Source organism: Pungitius pungitius, chromosome 16, assembly GCF_949316345.1.
Source record: "Pungitius pungitius chromosome 16, fPunPun2.1, whole genome shotgun sequence".
NCBI classification, from domain to species: Eukaryota; Metazoa; Chordata; class Actinopteri; order Perciformes; family Gasterosteidae; genus Pungitius; species Pungitius pungitius.
This window is the reverse complement of record NC_084915.1, coordinates 16,262,453-16,285,543: the sequence shown is the minus strand read 5'-3', so window position 1 is coordinate 16,285,543 and position 23,091 is coordinate 16,262,453. Positions and strand designations below refer to the sequence as shown.

The following is a 23,091-nucleotide window of genomic DNA, read 5'->3' as shown; positions in this document are numbered from 1 at the left end:
CGTTTGCTGCACGTTACTTTGCTGCTACCAAGTTTTATTCCAGCTACCGACAGAGTGCCTGCGCGTGATGAACCCAGATCCCCCGGCTTAAAAAAACAAAAACAATTACTCCTCGTGGAAATGTCAGCAAGTCGAACAAAGTCGTGTACAATTATAACGAGCCAATTATGGCTATAAAAAAAGGAAGAAAAAAAAAAAAAGATCACTTCCTCCAACCCCTCAGCCTCGTTTTGCTCAAGACGGCAGGACGAGACAAAAAGTCCGTCATCTCGCTGCCTTGTTGTCCCCAAGTGACGCAGGCGGTTAAGAGCTGTAATTAACGGCCAGAGAACGACAGTCTGCCCACCGGAGACACACACACACACACACACACACACACACACACACACACACACACACAGCCACCTGCTTCACCCCCTTTCCAATTACTGAACTCAGTCGGGGGTTTGAGCCACTCTGCGATTGCGCATGTGTTTGCCTGATTTCATTCGTACATATTGAGTTTATACAGAGTTTAAAAGACCTGTAGCACTAACAAATGGTAGCACTTAAATTGTACTTATAATGGCACTTTTCTATAACATGTTTTGAAACTGCTTATTTGATGAAAATTGTACTTTGTTACTTGTTCTTCTGAGTTTGTATCTCTACGTGGAAATGCACTTATTGTAAGTCGCTTTGGATAAAAGCGTCAGCTAAATGACATGTGATGTGATGTAATGTAACTTGTGGACTGCTGCACATTTCGTAAAAAGAGGTGGTTTTCTAATTCCGACTGTTTTATTTGCTGAAACCTGCCGATGGTGTCACGAAGACTCTGGGATTTAAATACTTAATAATGGGATACATTCAAATATCTTAAATGTCAACAGAGCAGCCATAGATCATCTTATGGACCTTTTGATGTGTTTTTTTTTCTGATCATGAGCATCTGCATTTGTCTCCTGGTGTAAATCCACAGCTGAGTGCAGGTTATCGATTAGCTCCGTCAATGCAGGTCTCCCTTTTAACTCGGTTAACGTTGTTTATGGCTGGGATTTAACGCCTGGCACAGCTGTGTCCCCTTCCTCCTTCAATGAATTAGAGTCAGTCATTTGATTTAGAAGCCCGCTGCACGAACGCCGAGTAAAAAAAAAAAAAGCATTTAAGAAAAATGTACCTGAAAGCTTTTTTCTCTTCTCCTAACACCAGGATGTGTTTCTGTTATCTTTCCTTTTGCATTTATGCTATTTTAATTATTTTAAAGCTAATTTGTGACTTCTTCTGATGACTTTTTATTTCTTCTGTTTTCTTTTGCTTTTATTTTGTTAAACAGAGGTATAACTTAAACCTAAAACATAGCTCCATTGCTCTTTTATTGCGTTGTTTATAGTTACTTTCACATTTCATTCTACAGTATTTTTAGGTGTGCTGCTTATTTCTGAATGCTTGATTTGATTAATATTGGAACATGTTGTTCAGTTATTCTTGCTGACTTGAAAATGAATGTAATTACAATGATTATATTATTTTAGATGGACTACACTTTAAAAATCCCTTTCTAAATTAACTATTGCACATAATATATCTAGTAAAATTGAAAATTCAAATAGCCCAGGTTCTCAATAGTGAAGATTTGCTGCTTTTCTCTGATATATATATCATTATAAACTGAATATCTATATAATTTTTGCATGAAAACAAAATGTTTTTAACATTCCTCCGAAGAGGCTGAACTGTTGAACAATGAATAAAGATAAGAATGCCACCAGATGAACTGATGATGAAAACAATAACTCGCGGCGTGGTTTGAAATACATTTGCTCCGACATTGCATCTCCCTTCATTTCGCTCCCTGTGAACTATGCGCTGGGTTTGTTCACTTCCTCCTCCACATCGTGCAGTCGCCTCCAGCTGTACTTTCCAGTGACATTCAGCCTCTCTATGTCTCCGCCTGATCCCTTCAACAACAAAAAAACAACAAAAAAAGCGTCTCCAAACGGTCCGCGGCTCCCTCACGGGGGACGAAGGGACGCTCCACGGCCGCTGCCGCAGAACCTGTGAAGGCCGGAGGTCTGATCCTCGGGCCGATGGCGTTCGAACCGAGCTGCAACAGCCGGCAGCCGGAGAGAGGGACCCTCAGAAATACTGCAGTACAAACACACCAGCAGGACCACCGCGACCGCAGGGGGGGGAAAAGAAGCACGCAGCTGCCTTCTGAAATTCAGCGTGAAGGAAACTAATAGGGGAAACTTTCAAATTAAAAAGAAGGTCAAAGGGCTCAAACATCGCTGCTCGTGCCGTCACTTCGCAGACATCCCAGCATGCAAAGGTGTTGACCGACCTCGAGCCACCACAACACAAGTGGAGCCCGCGACGTGGGCAGAGGGAGCGAGACAGAAGAACGTGGAGTGACGACTTAATTACTGCTCACAACCTGTGGTTAGAACCTGAAAATAAGATCAGAGCCGCAGAAGAAAGGAGTTTAACCATTTGGGCCCCAGGTAATCCATCTCTGTGCTTTGTTTGCTTCAAATAGGGATGCACTGCACACCTGGAGGAGAGGGGGCGGGGGGCGTCGACCTCACATCTGCGCTAACTGTACACAACAATAAGAGTGTCTTACCTGGTTGGATCCGAAAGCATCATCAGGAGGAGAGCAAACATGGAAGAGAAGAAAGAGAAGCCGAATCAGCACTAAACCAAACAAATGTATCCTTATATAGAAATACGCACATTACACACTTTTCATCACAGTTTCATCGAAGAACAACAGCGCAATCCTTCATCGTGCGACGGACCGGACCAATCTCACCTAAGAGGCCCGAAGAAGAATCACGCGTGGGCTAACGCTAACGCTAGCAGCACTTCTCATTGTGTTTGCAGTCTAAACTCTCAGACCCGTTTGTACATTTTGTTCATTCTTCCTGCAAATACCGAAAAAAAGCATCTTCAAAACACTGACACAACGTCTGTGTTTGTGTTCCTAAGCCAGCACGTCCATCGTTTCCCCCTGGAAATTCCTAATTGATTGAACTTTAAATCGGGGGGGGTTGAGGCACCTGAACTGTAGTAGTCCTGGTAAAACCGCAGCGACAGAAGAGACGGAGGGGAACCGTCATTCCATCCTTTGTCGAGCAGCGTTATTGTGCAACATCAGATAGATACGAAGCACCAGCAGCGGAGCGGCCCCGAAAGGAAATGAGGAAATGAGCTGTTCTGACTCCCAGAGTAAATGTGGGTGGATCGTTTAGCAAGCGAGAGGGCTGCTGAGTGGGAGGAACCCCCTCAAAAGATTACACTATCGGCCTTAAAATCAGCCCCGTTCTGCTTATTTCATCCACAGCGGGAGATTCAGTGGAAGCCTGAAGCTGCGCAGTCTCAGTTGCTGGCGTATTCCGCGCGGATCCAAAGACATTCCTCCCGAAACGCGCCGCGCCTGCGACCATGACAGCGGATTCAAGACTTTTTCAACATCCCCGGCCCCCATTCACACCCTCTGAGCTCCCGTATGCGGCGCGGACGAGCCAATACGGACAGACTCGTTGCCAGCTGTCTTCATTTGAAAACCAAAATCGTTTTCAGACCCATCGCCACGGCGACATTTCACGGCATCATGTCCGTTTCGGTGAAAAAAAAAAAAAAAACACAGAAAAAAACCCACAAAGGGGCTTTTACAACAGAGCAAATCAGCCAAAACATCTTACACGGCGGCCTTGGCTTCTCGGTGATGCTGCTAGCAGCAATAATTCATCTCTGCGGAGGGTTATTCCCCCCGAGCAGGCCAGAGTACAGTGGATTAGAGCAGAGAGACTCGGTGACCCAAAAAAAAAAAAAGGGAGAATGTGTGTCGAGATGTTTTTAGCAGGAAAAAAAAAAAAAAAAAGAGCGAGTCAGGCCCACCTCGGGCCTGCAGACACTAGTAGGAGGATGGAGGGATGAAAGGGTTTTAAACGTTTCTCCTCCTCACTGTCAAGTCAACTCGGCCCTGCAGCATCAGCATCTCACGGAAAAGCAAGCGCCCCCGTGTTGCCGTAGATTAGGAGGCTGTGATCAGACGGCGTCGCAGGGGCGCTCCGTGCCAAGGACGCCACACGGGGTCCCAACATGCTATTTTCCCTCCAGACAGATGGGCCGGGACAGAAGGACAGAGGGACGGAGCCTGTTTGTTTTCCCGTCGTCGCGTCTGTAATTGTTGACAGTGGAGAAGAGGAAGGGCGGGCGGCTGGCGGGAGTCCAACGTGACGGCGGCCAGCTTCGGCGCCGCAGAGATGAGGACACGCTGCTGCTGCTGCTTAAGAGCACCGACATGTCGCCGCTCCCCGTGTTTACACTTCTGTAATCCGCCCTACTTGTTCGTCTGAGCGCTACACATGGCGTTGTTGTGTGTGGTGACACAAAGTAAAGTCGTCATTAGTACATTGAAAAGAGTAGAAGTCAACACTCTCCAAAGTGGCTTCTGCTAAAGAGGATGAAGAATTAAACATTCAAGCTGTGTGGCTTCACCCGGTCCGCCATCGTATTTGTTTTTATATTTGTTTTTCTTCCTCTTAGCAGGTCAGAACCTGACACTGGGAGTAAGTGCGCGCTCTTATTTTGAAAGGACCCTTGCTTTCAGCACATTTTTAAAAGGAGGTGACGCACGGTGGGGAACACGAGTGGCAGCGTGGACGGAAACGTGCATTCACAGGAGGTGTGCGTAAGTAACAAATAAAAGATGGCAGTAAAAAGCGTTGTTGTGGTGGAAGGAGAGTTTTGCTGCTGAACGGACCCAACAGGAAGCAACGGAACGAGTCTTTGTGTACGCGAGGTCTCGTACTCGCGCTCCAAGACCCGCAGTTACTGACGCGCGGACACACCGATTTACATCGCTCGATAAAGTGCATCCAGAGCTGCAGTGTTTAGACGCGTTATGCTGAGGTCACATGGTGTGAGGCACATGGGAAACCGTGTTTGGCTTAGGCGGACCAGTCATTTCATTCCTCGGTGAGACTCACGGTTTTGGAGCGAGCTAAAATCGGCATTTCGTTACAGCTAAAAGAGGCTTTACGATGGCGACCATCGCATCTGTAAAAACAAGCCCTTGAAGCTGCACTAATTCAAGAATGCAACATGAATTTGTCTGAAAAGTGCCGTTTCCTCCAGAGAGGATCGACAGAGCTTCCCGACCACATTCAACTTCCAGCTGTTTTCTGTTAGCTTGCACATCGTGTGACACTCTGCAGGAACCAGGACGTGACGGGTTGGTGAGTTTTACTTCATTATGATCAAGAAAGCGAGTGTGAAGATATGACGTTATTCAGTATGCAGCCACTTGTAATTTGTCCTCTTTGTAAATGCTTTAACGTTTACAAATGAACGAAACATCTAATTTCGGCATTCAACATTTTCGGACCTCTGGACCACGCGATGTGTCTGCAGGGAGGGAGTTTCATTCAACCAAGTGCCTCCTAAAAAAAGAGCTTTGATAGAACAAGAGTTCATCACAATCTTAATTAAAATGAGGCATCATCAGCATAACATTTGACACTTTGACGTCCATTAATAAACTGACCACCACAATGATCTTCTCAAGTTCTAAAATAACAATTGTAGCTCCACCAACATTACAAACCATCTGTTGTCGCCATTTCTACAAAGCAATAAACACAGCAAAATGTACATGAGCAGCGTTGTTTGGAGTGGATCCACTTCTACGATCTTTAATGAGAACACAGCAGAGGCTTCAGCTCGATACGACCTCGAGGGAATAGTTAAGAGTGCACCTTCCAAAAATAGCTTCTCTGCTTCTCACTCTCGCAGCGACGCGCTTCCAGTAAGCGCGTTGGAATGATCTCATTTTATTGACCACTCTTTATTGCGACGACAATTTTTCTTGAGGAGGTGCGGAAATGCCTCTCCTTATTTGGGCTTAGTAGGTCAGAAACACACCTCAAAGCGAATTCATTTAAGGTCCTGTAAGAAAAAACATGGAATGAGTGGTTTCTACAAAATTGGTGTAATGTGTTCTCTTCTCGTGCTTCCAGTTAAAAGCCTCCCGGATCCATTTTAGACCAATTAAAGTGGATATAGTGGGGTTTTTTTGTGCTGTATATAGTCATACAATAATTAAGACGAGAAGAGATGAATACATGAATGCCTTTCACCACATCAGCAGAATACAGCAATTATAGAACGAGAACAAATAAACCTTTGTACTTTGTACTTGTTCGGTTTAAACGTTCCATTTGAAATAATAATTACATCCCAATCGGTGGGCGTTTGGTTTGCATGAAGTTAATTCATTGTTGTAAAATAATCTGTGATTTGCCAGTGCGCGATGCATGTCGAGATTAAAAAGCTTTTTGATTGAGTCAGTGCGACTTGTCTCTAGAAAGCTAGAATTCCACGTGACGAGAGTTGAGCAGAGGACGGAAAAAAAATCAATCCGTGCAAAAAACTGACTCAAAGCTGAAAAAAAAAAAAAAAAAAAAATCAAAAAGAGACGGAAATAAACTCTCCATTCCGCCATGTCGCTGCGCTCCAGACTCTCTGTCCCGGATCTGGAGGCTCCTTTAAGGTGTGCTCATCATCATCATCATCATGAGCTTGGTGCCCGGACAGATGCTTCTGGGCATTTCTTCTTGTCAAAAAAAAAATGTACCCTACGCTTAAAAAAAAGGATGCCAGCCGACATTGTTTAAATTGTCGTCTGATTAACTTGTGGGTCAAAATGGAATCAATATAAATATTAGGATGTTTCAATGCTGTCGGTGCTGCACAGACGATTGTTTGAAAAAAAAAAAAAAAAAGACTCATCCATAAGTAATTGATTGAAAACAATTGAAGGGAAGAACCTTTCATGGAATACAGGAAAAAATTCAATCAAAATCAAGAAGAAATTGATCAGAAATATCTTCGGTGCTGCAGAGACCAGAAAAGTGGGAGCAAACCAGTTTGTTGCCACAGCAACAGAAAAGCTTTTGTTGGGCCGTGAGAGTGGAAGACTTGACCTCGCCATCGCGTCCTCCAGTCCTCTCCGGTCCAAATGGACCAAGCTCTCACCCGGGGTTGAAGGTGGATTCTCCCCGAGGGGGCAAAAAAGGGAGCCATTAAAAGCATCAAATAAAAGGACGGAGGTTAAAAAAATAACGTCTTCACGTCAGATGCTTCAGCGGAGAGCTCCCCGTCCGCTAATCCCTCCAATGTGTGACTCCACCACTCTGATCACTGGACCAATGGAAGTGCAGCAGAGAGGGGCCCCCACGCAGGTCCTCAATACAACTCAACCGCATTCAAAGTCTACGCCAAAAACAAAAAATAGATTCCACCACACGGGAGGCGTTGTTGGATGATGTGGCAGAGAGGGGGGGGGGGGGGGGGGGGTTCTCACCTTTTCCCAACAGGAGGTGAAATAAGGGGAGAAGTAGGAGGGATTCAGTTGGGGAAAAGGGGGAGGCATTTTGTGAGGAGATGATTGTGAAGCGGTTATGTAAAAAGGTGAGAAAAACTACACTAGAAAGCTCCCTTTTTAAATGTCACTGAAAACCTGGTGACGCTGAAGGGTTTGTTTCAGTATTTCAGTGAGATCTGGCAAACGAGTGGGAGCAAATCCCTGCAGCGAGGCTCCGAAATCTCTCGGAAAGCCGGTTGAATGTATAAACAACGAACCCTGAATGTCAGGTTTTAAACAATAGGTTTACAGATTAAAGGCCGCGTGTGTTCAAGAGACATTAAAATCATTCCAATGATGGTGGAATGGAGTGAAATCAATATTCAAGATTTAAAATGCACAAAGACAGGGTCGTGTCGCTTGAGAGGAAATCGCCTCCCTGCAGAGAAAGCACTTTTCTGGCTGTAAGTTTGCATTTAAAAAAATGTTGACTTTTGAACCACAGAGAATTGCAATTAGGGTCGAGTTCTGAAAGCGGCGTCGCTTCTTCTGAAGCAAAAAAACGCTGCACCGCAGCTTCTCACTGATCCAACATACCTCAATTCGTCCAATCAGCTCTACAAATATTTCATTGCTCTGGAGCAACTTCCTATAAACCAGCAGAGTTTGTTCTTATGCTGCACTCGCAGGATAAAGACGCTCCAGATATCCATTCATACAGCGTGTGTGTGTGTGTGTGTGTGTGTGTGTGTGTGTGTGTGTGTGTGTGTGAGAGAAATAAGGCACAAACTGTCCCGGGGTGGAGAGAAAGCTTCATATTTTACATAATAGTATTTTCAGCTTCATGCCTTTCCATTAGAATAAAGTGAAAGAAACAGCACTTAATCCCTGTTGCTAGATTGTGTGCCAACAAACAGAGATGAAGCAACAACAACAACAACAACAACAAAAAAACACACTTCATTAAAAAACTATTAAAACCGAACAGGGAGGCGTTGGTGGCTTTAAAACAGAAACAGGTCTTTTATTTATGTCCCATTGATTTCTCTACAGGAAGAGAGTCAGACCCCTGAGTCATTTGTTGATGCTACTTAAACTATCAATTATGTAATACTCTGCTGCATGCTGGTACTTAATTGCGACGGGCTGAGGTGGACGTTGATTCAAATCCCTCATTTGGCCGCAGCCAAAAATCGGAGCAAATCAGAATTTGGAAGCTTTTTACCAGTTAGCTTATCTTACATCCTTTCAGCTTTTGAGTCGTTTTTGCCTGAAATGAAGGGTTTTGAGGCGGTGTAATGCTGTCAGGCATAAGGGAGGCGGCGGGGGGGGGGGGGGGGCAGCAGGGTTAGCTGTATCCCGCCAGCACCCAGATGGCCTGAGAGGGAAGTGTGAGGCCTGACGGGAGAGAGAAGCAGGACGAAAGGAGCTGAGCAGGAGACACTGCTCCGTCTCTCCGAAATAAAGCAAAGGGAACTTGAATCAAGCAGAACCCAATAAAAGATTGATGGAGTATGAATTATTAAAAGCGGATGGGGGGGGGGGGGGTGGCGCTGCACAGAGAGCTGCAGATCTCTCTCCTGTGGCTTGGACATGTGGGCCGCTATCCCACTCAAACAGCCGCCGGGCGCCGCAGAGAGAGAGCGAGAGAGAGAGAGATGCAGGCAGACGAGGCCTTGAGGAGGAAACGTGAGCCCAGCTGCTGAATCCAGCGCTTAATGCCCGTTCATTGGGGCTGCTGCGGCACAATCACCAAAACCACCGCGGTGCCGTCAGCCCACGTCCGCCCGGAGTGCACCTTCTGCACGGCGGACTCGCGTAATGAAGAATGGCGCCGGCCATCGGCGAAATGAAGGTTTTAAAGTACAATGCAGACATCAGAGCGGTCGCCGTTGATAGGAGTGACGCACCGCTTGTATCCGGGCAGAGAACGAGGGAACTACCCATAATGCCCTGGTGGGCCCGTGTGAATTGCCGCTAGCCATCCTCTAAAACACACACACACACACACACACACGCCTCAATAAGGCAGAGTGCTTCAATCAGCAAACTGCAGGACGAGCGCCAACCACTCGCCGCCGCCCCCCCCCCCCCCCCCGCTGAGGGACGGCTTTCTGGTGACGCAGCAGAGGTGGAAGCACAGAGCCAAACGACCAGCGCCATGGTTCGAAATGCAAGAACAAGCTTCTTCTCCCGCCCACTGATGATGACGTACATTATTTTTTTCACATCATAAATTTGTGTGATTCGTTCCGCTCAAAAACACAACTTTACGCCCTCCGACTTCTCCTGGATCCGTCGAGCACTTCGGACTCAACGTCGTGTGCTTTTTATTTGCGGAGTGGCCACCTGTTGAGGTTTTGTTGGATCCTGGGGGGGGGGGGTCTTTGTTTGTTGACCCAGTCGATGGTCAGATCCCTGCGGTACCGTGTCAGCTGGTATTGAGCCATGATACCGCTGCCATTCCAAAGTAATGATTTCTTTTTTTTTTTTTTTTTTTAAAGGTACGTACTGTGGTTGATTTACATCCTTGCTATCTGATAGACAAACTGTTCTTTGCTTCCCCACACAAGAAACAAAACAGGCTCACAGAACACAAAGAACAGTATGTGCACAGGAGGGCAGAGCGAGGGGGGGGGGGTCACCGTTTAAAGTACAGACAGTGAGGCCACGTCTGGATGTGCTGCTCGATAACAGTGAGACAAACACCAGAATCTTCTACTGGTTCTACTGACACCAAAGCCATTCATTCAAATGACCCCCCCCCTCCCATGGTGCCACATTGCTCTTTCAGATCACTTTGGACCACAAAGCTTTTGTCAATTAGGCTTCCACTGCAAACCTTGACCGGTGTTTTAGGACGAAGGACGTTGGCCACGTTGAAATAAAATCCTATTTATTGAGTCATTGAATTCCAGCATTCACACAAAAAAACGGACACGTTTCAGTATGTATTCCTGAAATAGTTTGCGAGCTGTGAGGAGTAAATACCAGGGAATAGCAGTCCGGTAAATAAAGCTCCTCTCAGTCGTCCCGGGCTCCTGGGCTTTCACCCCCCAGCTGAGACTGAGCATGTGCAGCCAAATCCTCCCGTCACAAATCCCTGTTTGATACCAGGACATGATAGACTGATGGGGAGGGGTGAGGAAGGGAGAGGCAGAATCCCCCTCCAGCCCCCCCCCCCCAACACACACACACACAGATGACACCTGGATCATCCTCTCAACATCAAACAGGACAGCAGACAATGCGACACAGCTGCATCACATCAGCATCATCATTTATTTATTTATTTATTAGACTTTCCGTGACGGATGGGCAGTTCGTCATAACCTTTTTTTTCCCCTCCCCGTCCAGCGGGATCGGCCAATCTGAGAAGACGATTTAAAACGCAAAATCAAACTGTTGTTGTCTGGTGGAAGTGCAACAACTGAGACCACTGGGGGGAGGGGGGGGGGGGGGGGGGGGGCCTTCAAAAGGCTCAAAACAAAGCCCACCATCAAAGGACATCACGAAGCCGCGCTCACGCGCCTACATCCAGGTGCATCCTTCACTTCCTGCATCCTCCCGTGGGGTTTCTCCTCCACCTGAGGCTTCAGGAGAACCTTCTACCTAATCTACAGGGAGAGAAGTGCCCTCTGAGCACAAAATAACAGGTCACATGGAAAAGAAAAAAAGAAAATTCTAGGCTTTTATGAGATGGGACATGAATTATTAATCAACATCATCGTTGTTCACCAACGTGGGGGAACTTTTTAAACAGAACGACAATGCAGCATCTTCTACTCGTTTCCATCTCATCGGTCACCACAAACGACCCGGGCCGAACACATCACTTCTCACGGAGCACATTGGCTGTTGCTCACTGATGGGTCGAGCGCGGCGTGTTCAAAGCTGTAGTCAAAGACTGGAAACAGTTAATCAGTGACACACATGTAAAGTTCCACAGAATTTAACATTCTCTTTTTTTACTCCTAACCGGGACCCGCTGTGAGGCCTCTAGGTTCAATTGAAAGGATGAGAAAGAAAACTGCAAATCGGACGTGTTCTTCTCCTTGCTTATTAAAACAAAAAATACAGGATACTTTTACCTCTACGGGTCTAAAACGAAGGTCAAGAAGTTCGTTTGGGCCAGAAACACAAGGGACCGTTTAGCAGAAAGGAGCAAATCTCCTCACACTGATGCCGAGGTAACGGCTCACGCTCCCGATGCCGGCTGCAGGAATTAATCACTGACAGACATTTTAATAGTATCACCACATGTGGAGAGAGGGGGGGGGGGGGGGGATGCTTGACTCACAAAAGGAAGGAGGGCCGATATCGACCCACGAGAGCTTTCAACCCAACGCCTCCGTCTTCTCACTGTGACCCCACAGAAATACAGAAGTACATCATATAGAAGCACACACACACACACACACACACACACACACACCAACAAACCAGCGGATGATGCAGCAGAAATGAATAATAATTCACCACCATATTTAGCTGAGAGGATGAAACGCGCTCTTTATTTTTAGCACACGAGTGGATGAAAAGAGCGTGGGATTTATTTCCGGCCTCAAACGCATCGCTGTGATTGGCTGGTCGTGTCATAATTCGGGGTGGGGGAGGGGGGAGGAGATGTGGTTGAGGTTGAGGGCGGACGGTGCGATGCCGGTTGGTGCTGCTGTACTTTGCGATGCTGAGAAACTCCAGAATGGATTTGTTCAGCGGGAGAGAGTCCCGCTAAAGAGGTTTAATGCCGCGATGGGATCGGGCTTCAAATGTAAAGGAACCTTTGCCGTTGTCACGGTTACCACACTAAACGCGTGGTTTAATGTTTCCCATTGGCCGCTGGTGAGGAAGGCCCTGTGAGACGGGCCGTCTGTCCCCGCGTCTCACTGACCGCCAGTTGTTGGGTTTTTTTTTAAACCCGGAAAACAAGTGGTTTCTGTCCCTGAACGCGTCGCAGCGTGAAGCGCAGCACTGTGCGGGGGGGCTTTTGTTTTGCATCACGGACTGTTGTAAACGCACCATAGGAGCTCGTGCACGGCTGCAACAAAATAGATCTGTTTCCCATCAGCGTTCCCGCTCTGTGCGCTGGCTCTGTGTGTGTGTGTGTGTGTGTGTGTGTGTCAGACAGTACACTGGACTGACTCATGCTTTGGAACGACAACCTACAGCCGCCTCTTCCCACGAAATCAATGCCTCTCTGCCGCCTCTCTACTACAGCCAGCACTAAATATTCATTTCTACATATTATGAAATGAAAGCGTGTTCTGCAACGCGTCCGTTTCTTCCCGTGAACCTTCTCAAACGTCAGACTCTCGGCCTGTGCTTTAATTTAAATGACACAAATAATTACCTCGTTAAACTTGATAAAAAGCCTTTTATTTAAGGAAAGAAAAAAAAAATAATCAATGCGCCTGTGAGGCGAACTCAGTTCCATAAATTACTTGATATCTCCTGTAAATCCCTGAGCCTCAGCAAAGCGCGTGATATAGGAGACGGACAGAGGCCTTCAGAGGGGGGGGGGGGGGGAGAGGGGGTGTTTGGCAGCTTGAAAACAGGTTTATTTCAGAGGATTATTGCCCATTTTTCCACCTGGAGTTCATTTTATAGACAAACTCCCGCCGCTAAAACACGATATTCTGGGAAGGAGACAGAAAAGCAGCAGACTGGACTTTGGGGACCGTCGGATAACAACAAAACGCCGTTTTTACCCCCACCGCCGATGACCCGGAGACGCGCAGCGTGATGGAAGAGCTTCCTCTCAGCCTCAAAACGGACTTTCTGCATCACATTTCATTTTCTCACCGCTACTTGAGAACGTTAATCAACACCGACACGGATCCTTTGAATGTGGCAGAACCCTTTTTTGTCACCTTTTTTTTTTTTTTTTTTGATTCAACGCAACATTCCCCCACAATGCACCTCAACCACTGGCAGCATCCCCATTGTTGTTTTTTCAGGGGAAAGGAGGGAAACCGAAACAGCTCGGCGCTTCAACTTTCTAAATAAAGCCTGCGGAGGGCTTCGGCGCTGCGGAGTGGAGCGGCGCCCCCCCCCCCCACAAACCCCCTCCCCCACCAGCGCCGCTGCGTTCAGTCGCTTCCGTCCAACAGGAAGCAGCAACACATCAGCAAGAGTGTTAGAAGTGAGGGGGGGGGGGGGCTATTTCCAATGGGTCTGTTGTTTCACACCAACGGCGGCTCTTCTCCCCCCCCCCCCCCCCCCCCCCCAAGACGCCAGGCACCTCGTGCAACCAATTAATATCTTTCACTCTTTTTGGCAGGTTTTTTTTTTCTCCCATAGAAAGGGATAAAAAGCAGCAGCCGTTTGCAGGGCGTTCAGTAGTTCGGAAGCTTCCTCTTCAGGACAATTCACTCGGGAGAAACTCTCAGGAGGAAAAACTGGGAAAGTGTAGAAATAAATCTGTGTTTTGTACCAAGATGTTGTTCCCTTTTGTCTTAATTTTGTATTGAATAGTTTTTTTCTGCGTCATCGCAATTAGAGAAAACGTGTCAAAATGTCTGCAAAAAGACGGCGGAAAAAGATTTTAAAAAGCGGCATGAAAATAAGATTCTAAGGTTGTCATCGTGAGCCGGCCCGTTAAGTCAGGCCACACACACACACACACACATTTTCGTATTGTAGATTCTTGACTTTTGTGGCACTCATTCATTACGTTCACTTTCCCTCGTTATTCATGTTCTGTGTGACGGTTGCGCATCGATTCATTGTGAGTGGAAAGCTTCTAATGTTAAAGCTGATTCTAATGAACCATCCCGTATCGCTTGGCCTTCGGTGAACAGTGTATTTTCTTTCCTGCGGTCTTCTGCTGAGGAATTCGGGCGCCACTGGATTCGGTTTTTTCGGAGGCTTTTAACGGCCAAATATCTCTGCCAGTCCGGCGCTGAAGATCTTATAAACCTGATCAGTGATTGGGTGGAATAGGTGCAGCTACTTCTTCCTCCTAAATCAATTGGTGGGTTTTTTGGGGGTACAGCTGTGGGGCCTCTGTGACGCGTGACCTCCCCTGACCTTCACTGTCGATCTCTCTAAGTGGCCTCGGCGAATGGCCTTAAACCGGCGAGCTATGGTGGAGGAACAGGTCAGAGATGTCAGTGTGTGTGTGTGTGTGTGTGTGTCTGCAATGTTACACCATCAAATGCCTTAAAACTTGTTCTCCTTAAAATTATAAATCTGTTAAATTCATCTTTAAACTGACAAATTCGTTCCATATATATTTCTACTTTAATCTAATTTTTTTTAACCCCCCCCCCCCCCCCCCAAACAGAGAATTGGTTTTGGTCCCAAGTGACTTCAATCTATAATTATCTAAATATTAAGTTCTAGTTGCTTCCATCTCATTTAGTTCTAATTGGGCCAATTTTCTTCCCCCCCCCAGAATCCCTCTAAATGAAACCTAACAGAAAACAAATATTCTAGAAATGTGAGTTTACGTTGACTTTAATGATCGTTTCTCTGGTTTTTCTTCCCGTCTTAAAGGATTAAAGAGTGAGATCTTCAAGTGTCTTTCCTTATTAAACTGGATTATTTTATTTTTACTTTTTTGTAATGCAGATGACCCTAATAGGATCGAACACAGACACACACACACACACACACACACACTAAGTCTGGTTTGGCCTCTTGTCAACAGTACTGCAGTATCTCCCCCCCCCCCCCCCCCCCTTATTGACCTCTTTAGCTACTAGTTTCAGTTTCTATCCCTTTCCAAATCCTCATCAGCTCCCTCTAAATCTCCCCTCGCCCCTCCCCCACCTCCTCTGTCCTCCTACTGCCGTCTGCCATTTTGCTTCCAGCTCCAGCTCCCCCCTGCCCCCCCTCCCCCGCTGATGTTTCATTTTCACTTGACACTGAAACGTGGTCGGCGGGGTGCCGTTAAAGCGGCGGCGGCGGCGACGCCTCGATCTTAATCCGCCTCAACGAAGACGTTAAAGAAACTCATTACGAGGAGAATCAGGGAATAAAGCAACAGGAACAAAGTCAATTCTTGACCTTTTGAAACGGCAGATTTTTTATTTTTATTTCTTTACTGCAGGGTGAAAGGATTAAAGACTGAGGGCCTGGAATGTGTACATCGGTTCACACGAACCCTGACCGATCAAACAGAGAGAGGTAAAAAAGACTCAGACGCCCTCGTGTGTGACCCCCCCCCCCGGCCATACGGTGAAGTGTGACGCGATTGGGTTTTCATGGGCCCCCGCCTCACTGCTTTAGCGTGTGTGTGTGTGTGTGTGTGTGAACACGAAGCAGCCGAAGGACGTCCTCCAAGCGGCGGCACAACGCGAAGCCCGAGGACTCCCGCCAGACGGCTGTATTTAGTCTTTTCCAGCTTGTTGCGGGGGGGGGCTTTTAATCACCGGGCTTTTCTTCTCCTCCTCTCCCTCCTGCTGTCAAACGATGAGGGCAGAGGTCAAATGCCTTTCGCGCAGAAAGGAGGAAAAAAAAAAAAAAAGAAGCATAATCTTGTGGAAAAACGACAAACCCTCGCTTGTTGAACTCAAAACCTTGGACAGCAGCAGCGGAATGACAGGCTGACACCCGGTTTCTCTTCTCCCCACTGACTAAATGTGCACTTTAACTTGGCCGCGGCCTTGTGACAGACGTCTGTGTTCGAAAGAAAAGTATCTGAATAACTAAATCAGAGGAAGCACGAGATGCAAGTAGCATAGAAGCCTTACAGCCATGGACCAGGGAAGATTAGCAAGAAGAAATATGTATTTTGGTAAATGTTTCAATGTGTGTTTGTAAGGCCTCACACAGGCTCCATCAATGCAACGACATCAGAACAGATCCAGACAGCTTGTAGAAGCGATACTGACCTTCAGTTTCACCAAAACAATTTAATGAATATTATCTTTATCTCCACGGAAACCCCCCCCCTACATCAGAATGCATTCCTGTGAATGTGAGTGGAGACCCTCCCTCGTCACTCCCAGATGTTAAAGAGATACGAGAGACTCCGTTAAAGAAACACGAACAGGCCGGAGACGGAAGGAATGCAAACGGATTATGTGTCAGCGAGGGGAGCGAGGGGGGGGGGGGCGGGGGGGTTACCACCGAGTCCACCTGGGGCGAGTCATCCTGACACTGAATTCATCATCCCAGCAAAGCATGTGTCTCTGCGCTGAAAACGGCAGCAGGAGGAGGAGAGCAGAGGGGACCTGCCACATCGCCGAGTGCCAGGAGCGCGTCTGACGAGTCGCGTACGCAGCCGAGAAAAATGACTAAATAAAAAACCACTACATGTAATGGATTTGAAGGCTCGCTGGTGCAGACGCTCCCGGGGGGCGACTGGTGAACATCTGCATCTGTCGTGCTAACGGCTAACGTGCTAGCGGACGGGGCAGCGGGCCGGCGTGGGAACCTGCCATCTGTCAGTTAGCAGACGGCATTAAGAGACGTGCTGGAACCATCGACTCCCTCATTATGGATGGAGAGATCGATCAATTCAACAACAAATGACAAATGAAGAGAAAAGACCTCCTTGATGCCTTCTGATTCTGCACGAAAATATCTTTTTTTGCAAAAATAAGGGGGGGGGGGGGGGTTCATTGTCCCTTTGATGAAGTCAAATAACTGCATCATCAATTGATTTAACGTGAGGATCCAAAAGCCTTTTGTAAACTGTACAGAAATCCGGTACAATTATTGATAAGTACACAAATAGGAATGATGTTTATGAAAAATTCATCCTAAAAATATCTGTGTGTAAAACGGGACAAAATACATTCCGAAAAACATTTGATCAAAATAAAAATTAGAGCCAGAGAGCGGCCTCATTCAGACTGAATGCGTTTCTGCTCGTGGGAGCAATGAATGTAAAGCGGACGGGAGATTAATCGTCCGTCTCCGTTTGACTAAGCGGCCTCGATGAAGGTAGGAGCCTGCTTTGCATGTGGTACTACTGACCCGGTTCTGTAATGCTCTGGAGTGTGGGAGGAGACCCAAACAGTTTAATACTTCATGTCACTTTAATACCTGCTAAGAAGAAGATAACAAGTCGAGTCGAGGGGCCGATGCCCTCAACGCGCAGAAGAGGTCAAAAGGTCAAACTCCGGTCGGGCGCTTCCTGTTTGGCCACCGAAACACTCGAAGAGAATCAGTCTCATGTGAAGCCGATAGGAAAATGTTAATAATACAGATTGTCTCTCTGTGGCACCAACAAGTCTAACGACGAGATGAAATAATCAATGACCGAGGCTGAAGATGAAATAATCAATGACCGAGGCTGAAGATGAAATAATCAATGACCGAGGCTGAAGATGAAATAATCAATGACCGAGGCTGAAGATGAAATAATCAATGACAGAAGCTGAGGGTCACACACACACAGCACAAACCAGCTCAGCTGATTGACAGATACAGAAGATGACGCGTGAATGCTGTTGGGTTTCATCAATGAGTGATACATTCATTGATGAAGTCCAGTTCTCAGGAATCTTTGATAAAAGATAAAGAAGATCAAGTACCCAAAGTAGCCAAAGAGGTTTATTTCATCCAGCGTTTTTTTTTTTCATTTGCCCTCCCAGGTCTTTGGTGATAAACGACCGACTTTGAACCCAGCCGCCAGGCTCAATGATTAGCCAAGTAAAAAAAAAAAGAAAAAAGAAAAGGTTCATAAAAAGAACCAACATCATTCCGGGAGCTTGAATTAATGAAACGTGACTCGGACACCTCTGAGCCTCCTGCCGCGGCTCCTCTTACCGCCAGTTTGTTCTTTTGTCAGCCTGCCAGAGGTGACTCGTCAGGTAATGCGCCCCCATCCTCCCCCATCCTCCTCAAACAGCTGGAGGGGGGGGGGGGGGGGGGGTCAGCGGGGTCTCATGGCGGCTGCCTCGGGGCCAATCAGCATTCCCGAGCGTCCTCGGCTTGTTTGATATTGGATAACCCCGAGACGCCCACAGGCCCTTTTCTCCTACAACGTCACCACAGTCTGCGGCCGGAGACGACCTTCAGGCACCGGATCAAATGAAGACAACGGGCCGTAAAAAAAAGTCGATGCCATCTTGTTACAGCTTTTTTTTTTTATCTCCAATCTGGGATTCTGACTTTGAATGAAGCGGCATTTAAGCAACAATACGTCTTAATACATTGAATATGCAGTAGCATAGTAGCGATGTAGCTCTGAAGAAAAAACAAAAAAAGGATCTCGTGGAAAGATGGTGTAGCATCATTAGGACGGAAGTGGGGGGGGGGGGGGGGGGGGTGCTGGAGGGGGGGTGTCCCGTGTTGTTTGGGGTCAGTGGCGTTCTGGAAGTCTCCGCCTTTGTTCGAATCTCATCAAGTGTGAAAAACGGGGGCAGGCCCGAGGGCCCGAGGCCCCCTGCTCCGCCCGATCACCCGACAGAACAAGCTAATATTTGGGGGGGGGGGGGGTTGGCAGCTGTCACTCACACGAGCAGGACGTGGTGACACGCACAAATGGCCGTCAGAGTGTGTGTGTGTGTGTGGGCGGGGGGGGGGGAATCATTTCCGGTCTAAAAAAAAAAAAAATCAAATAACAAGTAGTTAAAAATGAGAGCTCAGTGGCAGACTGACAGAATCTAAAGATGAGAAATTGGACTTTTATCAGTGGATGTGTGAGAAACATCTCACAGGTTTCCCTGTAGTCAATAAAACGAATTAAAAAGCCTCGCCAGTTGAGGGTGGGAACGTTTTCCCATTTATCAGATATATTTGATTGATTTTTAACTCATTTGATACTCCTCAATATGGGAGGCGTCACAGCAGTATATTATATTATACTGGTGTCAAAAGGATTTAGTTCATGTATAGGGATTATAGTGACCCTAGATGTGTTGTAGCAGCTTTTAAAATGTATCCGTTTCTCCAACATACACCCAAAAGCCCAAAAGCATTGGGTAGGATCTTAATTGTTTTTTCACAGGGTGGAAACAGAGGCTTGTTGTCATCATCCAGCATCTAGACCCGGGACATCAAAACTGTGTCCAAACCAGGAACCAAAACCTCCCCCAAAACCACACGGGCTGCAAACTGAAAGCAGAACCCTGGCGCGCGTTTTCAAGTGAAGCCGCCCTCCTTCGGACGGGCGGCCGGCGACAGATGGCCCAGGTTCACGATCCCCGACAACTCAACGCAGGGTCTGCAAACCGAGCCCAAACGCGGCCATTTGTGGCAACTCTAAAAAGGTGACGGTACGTCCCTCGTTGCTGCTTCCCGCACACAGTCGAAAGGTGGGAAAGGGTTTCGGCGAATCGAGGCCCCCCGAAGGTCAACGGGTCACAGTTTAACTCCCGAAGCGACGCGCCTGCTCCAAACATGGCCTCCTCGGATTGGCTTTAAATATAAAAAAAAAGAAATGTGACACCAAATCACGTGAACGGTCCCAAATAATTCCTTCAGCTTACTCTGTTGCTCCCTCGTTTTGCATCACCTGAACCTTGTGGTTTCACAAAAAAAAGAAATGGATTAATCAAGACAAACAGTTGGATTTTCCTGACTGGATTCCCACTTGAGCATTTAGTACTTTTTGTCCTTTTGTCTCCTCCTGAGAACTTGACACCGTGTGGTTCGAAGCGCTGGGGATTTCACTTCCACATTCTATGTTCCAGCAGGCCTTCAGCTCACCACCTCTTTCACTTTACCACGTGAGGGAAAGGCCACAATGAGAGATGATGGAGCCCCCCCCCCTCTACCCAACCCCCACCCCCTACTCCCGGCCTCGCCCCTCGGTTGGGGATGCAGGGGCTCATCAGTGTCTCTGGACCAGGCCCGTTTACCAACGCTAAGCCCTCACGCGCGCGCACGCGCGCGCGCACACGCACACTGCTGCATCACGTTGTATTGAAGCCTGAAATTGCTTCCAGCTGGCAGCGACTAAACCGACCGAGTAACTGCGGGGAAACAAAGCGGTCCGCTCGCAGTTATTTGGGCACACGGTGTTGCCCCGACTCTGCAGTGCAGACACGGATATTCGTACAACCCCCCCAACCCCCCCGAACACACACACACAAATCTTTCACTTTCATAGCTGTAAACGCGTCTTCCTGCTGCTGAATGCGCGTAATTACGCAAAGTTGCTGACCATTGCTGCTGTGGATGGAACCGCCGTGACAATCTGCCCCGGCCTGTGGAGTTTACCCCCCCTGCGGGGGTACGATGATGAGGAGGAGGAGGAGGAGGATGCTGCTGCTGCACAGCGTGCCCTGCGCATCCTCCGCGTGCACCAAACCCGGATAACTAAAGCCCGAGGGACGCCAGGAGTGCAGCAGCTCGCACGGGTTTTGGAGGTGGTAGGGTGGGGGGAGGCGAGGGGGCGCGGGACTCACCAGTTGGTGTCCGAGGTCTCGTCGATGACGTCCTGGTAGGCGGTCAGCAGGTCCAGTCTGTTGTTGCCGAGATTCACAGCCATGTTTCTGCCCCTGCGAGCATCCAGACCGCTGCTGATGGATAGAGACACGGAGTGAGCAGAAGGAGCAGGAGGAGGTGGAGGAGGTGGAGGCTCTGACTGGTGGAGACAAAGAGACGACCGCGGTGTCCGAGGGGGTCCTAGCGCCGGTGCGATGGTCCGATGGGTCCTAGTGCCGACGGTGTACCTGGCAAAGGTTTCAAATTGACACCAAGTTAAAACTAAACGCCCCTCACAGATAAATAAAGTGGATATGCGGGTAATGCTCTAACTATTAAAACACAGGGGGGGGGGGGGTCATGGAAATACATATGTAATTTTATTGGTACATTTGACAGGATTCTGGATTACAAACTGTAATGTTTAAGAGCTTCAGAATGCTCTAGTGGGGGATTCCTATATCACAGTCATGAGGGTTTTGGGGTTGTCCCACCTGAAGGAGAAACAGGTGAGCAAGCGGATGACCGTGTCGAGGGGGGGGGGACTGAGACTTGGGGGGGTGGGGTGGGGGCGATCTGAGGGCACCTGGTGGTCGGGTGGAGAGCTCCTCGGAGAAGCACGGGCCTGGTTGGGAGGGAACAGAGGAAATCCTCCAACAGGAACACGATGCCTGAATGAATGAGGGGAAACAGAGCAGCGATGTAGTCTCAGGAACCACAGAAGGCCTTCAGGGGGTCCACAGTACGTGATGGAAGGAGAACTCGTATCCTTCACTCAAGCACAAGTTAAAGGCCTGAAATCAATGTATCTTCCACCAATAAGGTGATCAGAGGTCAAGCTAAAACACTTAATTAAATTACTGACACATTACAGACTCGGATTATTACATCTACATTTCTCAGTCTCAGTTGAACCTTTGCAATTATTTTTTCTGCCCCTTTTACTTCATTTAATACCAATATTGTAATTCTTTCATCACTAAATATCATATGTTTATTTACATCAATATATCAATACTTAAAATTCAATGATATATGATTCTACAATCAGGGGTGTCTACTTTTGCACAAGCAAGTAAATGTGTGCTTAATTTGGTAGAGAGTCTTAGTTGAAATATTTAAACAACATTTCAGTGACGCAACGTTTCAAGAATTCCTCCTTTGTGTCGTTTCAAAAAAGTCGATGGACTGAAAATGACCTTCTTTTCTTCCTGTTTCCTGGAAAAGTTGACATTTGGGAGTTCCCCTCCCCCCCCCCCCCCCCTCGTCTGGTGGCGGCGGTGGTCGGGTTGCCATGGTAACCTGCCTTGCCTCGGAGGGTTGAACGCCACGCGGGCGGCCTCGGTGTTTTTCTCCCAGGCTCGGCTGGCACTGAGCCCACATACCTTCCCCTCTGCCCTCCAACACTGAGGCCAGGGGATAATAGAGACGGGGGGTCGGGGGGGTCAGCGGGGGGGGGGGGGGGGCGCTTTAATTAGCACCAACAGCAACTTAGCACAAGGTGAACCTGCTGAAACGCCACCATTGTCCTCCATGCTGAATTCACTGTGTGTATCACGTGAGGCCGTGATTTACAAATTATAAATAAATACGGTAATTTTCACAAATGTATCAGTTAAGTTACGTTTTTATTAAGTTAGTTACAACATTGATGCAAAATGAGCTGAAAACATTCATTCTATTTACATATTACTTTTGATATTTTAAGTACATTCTCGTTTTACTTGTATCTTCAACCACTACCCAGTTTCCATGTGAGTATTTTTCTGCTCAAATCATTGAAAATGTGGAGAAATAATATTACTGATCAGCAGGAGGGAACATCAAATCCGCCCAAACCTTCTCGCATCAGGCCTCGTTTCCACTGAACGGATCCGCCCGGCCCGACTCATCAGTGGTACCACGTTATTTTTCTCTTCACACCCCCCTGCGTCACATGGGTACGCTTCATTGAGGATCTGCAGAGGGGGCTGAAACTACCCCCCCCCTCACCGTGGACCCTCTGACTGGGCCAAACAGCCTCCGACTCCTACACCGACTCTGTGACAGCTTCAGGGAGGAATAAATAACCCTCAGAATCTTTTTATTCCACCGAAGAGCCGCCGTACATCCTCCAGAATGAGGTCAGAGCCGGAATATGAAACGTAAATGACCTTTCACGCTCTTCTAGCATAACGCGCAGAAACTGTATCGGACCCTTTGGGGACGCCAATAGGGATCCAGATTTTACTTTTTTTTTTTTTAAACGATGCTTCTGTAAAGTGGCCAAAAGGGGCTCAACGCGACCTTCCAGCTCGCCAACACGCGACGCCTTCATCCCCCACAATGCAATTGCACCGACGCCCGGCTCCGAGCAGGTTTGCGTCTTCCCAACTCAAAACCCTCCCGATTCTTTTTGGAACGATTAATACTTG

General features: G+C 47.6%; 1 protein-coding gene across 3 annotated transcripts in view; it reads right to left on the bottom strand.

Annotated features, from left to right (window-relative positions):
* The window catches only part of dbn1 (drebrin 1), a 43,077-nt gene extending 22,228 nt beyond the window's left edge, over positions 1 to 20,849 (bottom strand). For 2 of the 3 annotated variants that reach the window (XM_037468555.2, XM_062557997.1), the window contains exon 1: positions 20,659 to 20,848. In XM_037468555.2, coding sequence (XP_037324452.2) covers positions 20,659 to 20,741 — 83 coding nt within the window. In that variant the 5' untranslated portion in view covers positions 20,742 to 20,848. Of the gene's footprint in view, positions 1 to 20,658 lie in introns of all 3 variants that reach the window. The other variant, XM_037468556.2, reaches the window with a different exon arrangement.
* Positions 20,850 to 23,091: the final 2,242 nt, after the last annotated feature.